The sequence below is a fragment of the Micropterus dolomieu genome, linkage group LG01 (genome assembly GCF_021292245.1).
Source record: "Micropterus dolomieu isolate WLL.071019.BEF.003 ecotype Adirondacks linkage group LG01, ASM2129224v1, whole genome shotgun sequence".
Lineage (NCBI taxonomy): Eukaryota > Metazoa > Chordata > Actinopteri > Centrarchiformes > Centrarchidae > Micropterus > Micropterus dolomieu.
The window spans coordinates 24227822-24235469 of record NC_060150.1 but is presented as its reverse complement, the minus strand read 5'-3'; the positions used below and the strand labels follow the sequence as shown (position 1 = coordinate 24235469).

At 39.4% G+C, this 7648-nt stretch overlaps 1 protein-coding gene across 5 annotated transcripts in view; it reads right to left on the bottom strand.

The window, feature by feature from the left end:
• Positions 1 to 797: 797 nt before the first annotated feature.
• Positions 798 to 7648, bottom strand: part of palmdb (palmdelphin b) — an 85487-nt gene continuing 78636 nt past the window's right edge. For all 5 annotated transcript variants that reach the window (XM_046061918.1, XM_046061926.1, XM_046061936.1 and 2 more), the window contains 3 exons: positions 4782 to 7101; positions 4589 to 4680; positions 798 to 4247 (listed from right to left, as the gene is read on the bottom strand). In XM_046061918.1, coding sequence (XP_045917874.1) covers positions 4164 to 4247; positions 4589 to 4680; positions 4782 to 7101 — 2496 coding nt within the window. In that variant the 3' untranslated portion in view covers positions 798 to 4163. The remainder of the gene's footprint in view (positions 4248 to 4588; positions 4681 to 4781; positions 7102 to 7648) is intronic.

The following is a 7648-nucleotide window of genomic DNA, read 5'->3' as shown; positions in this document are numbered from 1 at the left end:
CAGAACAAAGAAATATGACCACATTACTCCTATTTTAGCTTCACTACACTGGCTCCCAGTATGTTTTAGAATTGACTTTAAAATTCTATTGATCACTTTTAAAGCTCTTCATGGCCTCTCGCCTTGTTATATTTCTGACCTTTTAGTCCCATACACACCAGCACGTACCTTGAGATCCTCGGGCAGAGGTCTGTTGTCTGTTCCAGAGTCTCGACTGAAAACTAAAGGGGACAAAGCGTTTGCTGTCAGGGCCCCGAGGCTCTGGAAAAGCCTGCCCAAGGAAATCAGGTCGGCTGAGTCAGTGAACTCTTTTAAGTCCCTTCTTAAAACATACTTTTATAGGAGAGCCTTTCCCGATCTTATTTGACTTTATTTTATCCCTTTTATTTTATTTTATTGTATTTTACTAATTTTATATTTATCTGTATTTTAGTCTTTTCAATGTTTTCATGCTTTTATCTTGTATTGTTTTTGTATTATTGTCTCTTGGATATTATTGTCTTTACACAGGTTAAAGCACTTTGTAACTTGTTTTTGAAAAGTGCTCTACAAATAAAGATTATTATTATAGACCTTAATTTTAGAAGAAAAGAATAAATTAACCTGTTGGCCAAATTCCTTCCCTGTGAAATTTACTGCATGAATTTATACTCCCAAGAAAAATGAGGCATTTTCATTTTGGATGATTCAGCAACTTTCTTCTAGTGTTACATTTAAGCTAAAATGTCATCTTTGCACATAAGTAATCTCATCATAGGCAGAGTACGTATCCAAACAGATAAAGCTAGCAAACATTCTTCATATACATATTTTATTGTTGCACACAAGAATCTCTTAAATGCTTGCATGATGATAACAAAGTGAAAAGCCCCCCGCACATTTAGTCATAAAGAGCCTAATGAGCCCCAAAAGGCCATGGCAAGGAGTTTTCAGGCAGTGTTTTAACATCACCAAGCAATCCTTGAGATTTGTAAGCTATAACAATGTAATTACAACTTTAACAATGAAGCATACAAACATGAAATGTAAAACAATGCTGTTTAAGGTAAGTTGAATCTAAGGTCAAAAAGTACCAAGCTCTTAGAAGCTGCTTTTCAGAGTAGCTGGAAATATAAAGGCTTTGTAAATAATGATAAATTATTAAGTGAATGTTGGAAAATAAAGTCAGATTTTTTAAACAAGACATGTCTGTGATTATACTGTAGCTTCATTCCATGTAAGTCAGCATTAATTTATAGTGCTATTGTATAAGGAAGAAAATACTTTCATTTATGGAATCCCATTTACTTATTTGGAATTTCCAAAGCATTGATGTGAGATTTCAAACAATGGATGTCCAATTTCCACATTGTGTCATTGGTCCTCAAGAACACTGTAATAATACTATTCAAGTACCTGCACTTATTGGATTGTCCTACTGTAGGTCATACAGAATTGTGTGGAGCTAGTTAAGGCAGACAACTCAAATTGTTCGGTGTCCTAAAGTAGAGTGTGACACCTCTTAATAATGAAATGCCTATTTATATTTACTCTCACTGAAATCTGGACATTCTCTGTGTGAGTTGTCTGAGTGAACTATACTTTGCAAGTGAAAGGTGTAGGTGTAATATATTTTGTGCTGATTTATCCCTATCCAGCTCACCCTGAAATATCATTCAGAACAAAAGAGCATAGTGTGAAAATACAATTAATGTACAATGAGCAATGTATCAGTAGCTTTATCAAGACATACAATAACGTCAAAATATGTATCCAAATCTGATTTACATTTATAATGTCAAGAATAGTTTAGCAAAGAGTAGACTCAACAATACACATCTAACACATAGGCATCTCAGCAAATACTCAGTTTACTGTCAGCAAATTATCATCTTTTAAATAAAGGATAGGTTCACATTTTATTTCAAATTTATCTTAATACTATAGTCACATGTCTTATGTATATTAAAAGTCACTGTAATAATTCTTCTTGTCCATACTGGCCATGAAGCAATCTCTTCAAAGCTTGACTAAACTGTAAAGGATGGGATACACTATCCACAGTCCTTCTGTATAAAAATGCATTCTAATGTTGAGCTGAAGCTAATATGAGGCTAGTCTCCTCTACTCTGTTTTCTCACCGAGCCACAGTCCATAGTTGCAGGCATATATGTTGTTGTTGTTATGTCAAAGTCCCCATCAATATGTGGCTCCCCTTACCTTACCAGCTGCACAAATCATTATTTTTATATTTACAATGAATCAAATGACTATGAGTAACATGAAATGTGTCGCTCATAGTGATAAACCCACAGAGTATCAGCAACTGAGCAGTTCCCCTCAGCTAAACAGAACACTTACTTACTGTTTTTGGTTCAGTCTCAGAGCTCTCATCAACCTAATTTCCAGCAGTATTAGTCAGCTGTTTTCAGTAAATAAGCTGATAAACCTATTGTACACTACCTGCCCATCATCAAACAACAGACAGACAATGTAAGAGACTAGCTGGTGAAAATAATGGAGCATCTAGCAGCTAAAGAGACAATTTCTTTTCTAAAGGAGCTAGCTGAGACCAAACTAGAGCTAAAATGAGAGGGAATATTGGACTTCAGGCGGACACAAACATGACTCCAAATAGATTTTGCTCTGTTTCTACTGGATGTGTAAGTAGGCATCTGAATACTGAAAACTTCACCATAACCTTTTAAAAGGTGATATATTAATATTTGTTTATAGCTTGTCTCTGCTGCCCCAAAGTGAAATCAATTAATGTAGCTTTATCCTCTCCCAACTATAGCCTTAACTGCAATAAGTCATATTTAGGGCAATTAAGCCCTGTATCTAACCTTCAAGGGCAGTGCTGCAGAAAACACTATTCAAACTGGAAACAGAGTTCAACACAAGACAAAGATACAACTCTACAGGCAATATTATATCAGCAATAAGCCAACACTTGATTTGTCTAACTCACATTGCTGAAGCCTCATATTAGTTTTAGCTGAACTTTTATAGCGACCACTAACTCTGTCAATGTACATATTGAATGTGAGTGTGACTGTATTAAGATATTATATTATCCTTAACTACTATCCTTGTAAATAAGGCCAAATCAGAAATTAGAGAATAACACTTTTTAAAATATTTGCTCTGGCAGTTAGTTCATTGAGATTTTGTGCTTCTGGTTTGGACCTCTTACACAGGTCTTCAGTAGGTAAGGGATATTCCACAAGGTGGCATCATAAACTGTATAAAACATGGATGTAGTTTCTGTGACGGCACCCATACGTTTCTGAATAGCAATTGTGAAGCTCAGTGCAGTGACTCCAGCCATCCCCACATTGGCAGTGCCTGACTCCAGCTAATCCAAAAATGGGCAAAGAGGTGGAGCGTAGGTGGAGCTAGCAGACTGTTAGCGGTTTGCAACCTGTGACAGCACCTACCTCTCACTCAATACAACCATGGCCTTAATTATGCATAACTTTAAGCCTTAATATAATTAAAAGGTGAGTTTTATAAAATAATTGCTATTTAGACCATAACTATTTTTTACCGGGCTGTAAACATGCTTATTTCTGCTGTAAAGTCGAGCATTTTAAGATGGGGGTATATGGGGATTTACTCGCTTTTGAATCCAGCCTCAAGTGGCCATTTAAGGAACTGCAGTTTTTGGCACTTTCACGTTGGCTTCATTTTCCAGCTTGTGGGAGGCATGCAGTTAGTGAAAATTATTGCACGACCCATAGACTGATAATATGGGTTTGTCTCTGTAGAGTGACTTATTTTTGATACGCGCATTGATCAGAGAAGATTGTTCCATTTATACCATCACCACCATATTAATATTGTTTATTAAAAATATGGTTTAAATAGAAAGTGTGTGTTGTCAATGTCTTTGCCAATCACATTAGTCTTCTTTGTCTAATCTCGTAAGAGCTGACACCAGCAGCCTTCCAGCTTATAGTGTGTCCATGGTACAATATAATACTGTGTGTATAAGTTCTCAGTGAACTCCAAACTAATGTGCTCACAAACATTCTCATTGTCCTGCTAGTTTTGCCCAAAGCATCACAGAAGCAGAGTTTAGGTTATGTCACAACATGAAACAAACAACTGCAAAGCTGCATTTAACTTGAATGAGTAACACTGACAATTCACTATATGGGAAACTGTTGACTTGCTCCTCTTCAGTCATTTTTTGCAAATTCGCCTGCCTCCCAGCGCAGAGCCATGGCGCTCTTGCGTCTTCCTCCGGTATAGACGTCTGGAAACTGAGAAAGACAGCTGATTGTTTACCTGCTTTCAAAGCACTTGTTTCTCCTCCTCCTCCTCCTCCACCTCCTTCACTTCCACCTCCTCTCTCAGGTTATTAAACTGAAGGTGGAATAAGAAATTCTGTTTTGCAAGCTACATGTTGCCACAATACTTTCTTTTTTTGCAAATTAAGACAGGGTACAATCAATATATGCATACACATTTAAATGATAAATACTTGCAATACTGATATTTTTCACGAGTTACATTAGAAAAACATAACGCATATTAAATTGTTGTATTGATGTTGTGTCTGTATAATAAGATTTAGTAACAGAATGTTTGAACAAGAACTTACTCTGTGATCGCAGGATAAAGCACAGCGATCCATCTTGTAGGCTGTTTTCATTGGTGATGATGGAGAGGATTTGCACTTCACTGGTACATCAACTAATAACAAAGACCAAAGATCAACATTAGCTTAAAAGTATACACACAAAGAGGGAAAAAGTAGAAAAAAAGTGTATGTTAGTGTATTTTTGCAGACATACCTGAATTGTGAAATGCCAAAGTGTCCATGTGATTTGACATCTTGTCTGTATTGAACCTGTCTTTGCCATACATATTTGCCCTCTCTTTCCTCAGCTCATCCTCCCTCTGCTTCACCATCTTAATCTCTTCATCCACCAGTGATATTGTGCTTCTTGAACGCAGCTTGAAAAAGGGGTTGTTCAGGAACATTTTTTCTTGGGGCTGCTCACAGGCTTTGTTGAGGGAGAACTCAGAGGCGCTGCGAATAATCAGATTGGATGTCTCTAGGATGATGAGGTTGGAGCCGCTGTCCTCGGAGCGCCACTCGCTGGACAGAGCAGTTACATTGTCTTTGCCATGTCTGGGGCTGGAGGTGAAATCCTTGCTTGGGTCAAGAATGATAATGTTGTTTGCCGACACTTCATGTTTCAGGGGTTCCTTAGTGGGTGAGGAGGTGATAATGAATGATGGCGTGAGTGGAGTGCTTATGGATCTGGGGAAACTTCGTGATGGAGCACAGTCAGTTGATTTGCCCATCCTGGAGAGGCCCCTCTCTCTCCTGAAGTTTTCCTCCCTTTCCATTGATATGCGAATCTCCCTTTCAACTGGTGTTTCCGGGTCATCATAAGGGGACCTGTAACTGGAATCATCCAGGCCAGAATCCTCTGAGCAAGGGCTGAATTGGGTGTGAGGATAATCCCCAACCAGATTTAAGTTCTCCAGATCATGCGATTTCTTCTGGGTTCTTTCAATGTTGCGAACCGGTGTGTACATGAAGCTGTGACTGCCATGGAAGCTGGGCTGCTTGGTTGTAGGTAAGACAATCTTGTTTGTGGTTTGCTCCTCCATTTCCCTCCACTGTTTACGAGCCAGCTGGAAGTCCACATGCTCTGTGCTAACATTCTCACTCTTGGTCTCTTGTATCACACAGAAGTCTTTAGGTAGCTTCTTGTTTGGATCTGCATTGATGTGCTGTTGTTGGGTGGTGTGATTGTGATTGGCATCTCTGCCATTTTCACTCTCATCTTCAGAGATTTTGGACAAACCTTGAAGGCCTAAAGGGTTACATTTAACCTCTTGTGGAGGGGTGGAAAATGAACCAATATCCTCAGGTTGTTCCAGAACTTCTTCCACTTGTGGAACCTCATAACGGACCTCTTCAAAGTTGTCGTTGTCTTGTTCTTCAAAGTCTTTCACCTCAACTTTCTGCACAAAGAGCTCCTGGGCACTCAGCTGAAGACTGTCTAAATATGAGTCATCATCTTCTTTATTTATAGAAGACGAGAATATAGCTCTCCATTTCTCGTCTGTGTCACTATCTGAAGAAGCAGCTGCAATCTCAACTCTCAGACATTCGTCCATTTCTTCAGGATCAAGGTAATGACAGGACTCATTGGACACATCTGACATTGCCTCTTCTCTGATACACTGCTCTAATGTAGACTCCTCTGTCATTGGTGGTTCAAATAGGATGGTATGAGCCTCTGGGTCCTCCTCTATGTCTATTTCCAGATTTTGATAGCCATCATCCTCAGGATTAAGGTCATTATCTTCAGCCTCAGACTCTGGCTCCTGCTCAGGGTACTGGTCAGGTTTAGGATCTTGCTCTAGCACAGAGTAGTGTCCCTGCTCTTCCTGTGTCTCAGGGTATTGCTCTAGTTCAGGGTCTTGTTCTGGCTCAGGGTATAGTTCTGGTTCTGGTTCAGGGTCTTGTTCTGGCTCAGGATACTGCTCTGGCTCAGGATACTGTTCTGGCTCAGGATACTGTTCTGGCTCAGGATGCAGCTCTGGCACAGGATACTGCTCTGGCTCAGGATACTGCTCTGGCTCAGGGACTTGTTCTTGCTCAGGATCTTGTTCTGGCGTGTCCTGCCTCCTACGATGGATCTCATTCTCATAAACACTGTCAGCACTGGAGAGTGTGTCAGACACAGATGAGGTGATTGACTCATTCCTGTTGAGGCCGCCATGCTTTGTTTCTAATATCATAGCTTCCTTTTGATCTTGATAAGGCAATACAGTGCAAACATTGGCCTCTGAGCAGTCAGGCTTGAAAATCTCAATTGTGTCAGCTGGCAGGTTGGTTGTTTTGCCAAGCGTCACCTTTTCCCCTGGGGACTCTGATGAGTCTGTCTCTAAACAAACTTGCTCATCATATGTATTGAAATCCTTTCCCTGCTCAGGTGAATCAGCCACATTGACCTCCACTTCACAGTTCATTGCCAGCTCTGATTGTTCAGTGGTTTCCATGGTGACGGAGAAGGAGTTGAAATACTCAGTTGTGTTGCAACCTTCATTCAGTTCTTGTCCATCTGCTTCTCTGTCCACCACAGTAGCTTTCTGAAAAAATAAAAGAGAAAACAGAGAATAAGGAAAAGAGACATTCATTTTTCTGGGAGAGAGAAGGGAAAATCTTAGTTGTGACGGCCTTGTACCTTTGCTAAATGCATAGCTGAGTTGGGCATAGTTCTGTGCATAGGAATTAGTATAATTTTTTTCCACAGTATCCTTACTTCACCCTGCCATTATTTGCAGTCTCTTTAGCATGATCCCCTTCCCATGTGTTTTAATTTCCCTAATGACAAGTCCATTCTTTGAATTTGCCTGTGTGACATCCCCCTCAAATAACCAGGAAAGTAATTTCCATGTAAAGAGATAGAAGATGATGAATTGCACTTGCCACTGAATGATAAGCCAAAACCATTGTTTGGACATGTTTTCAATATTGCACTCTATGTAACGCAGTACATTAGAAGAATTAGTCCACCATAGCTTGATTATATGTATGTGTGTGTGTGTGTGTGTGTGTGTGTGTGTGTGTGTGTGTGTGTGTATATATATATATATATATATATATATATAGAGAGAGAGAGAGAGAGAGAGAGAG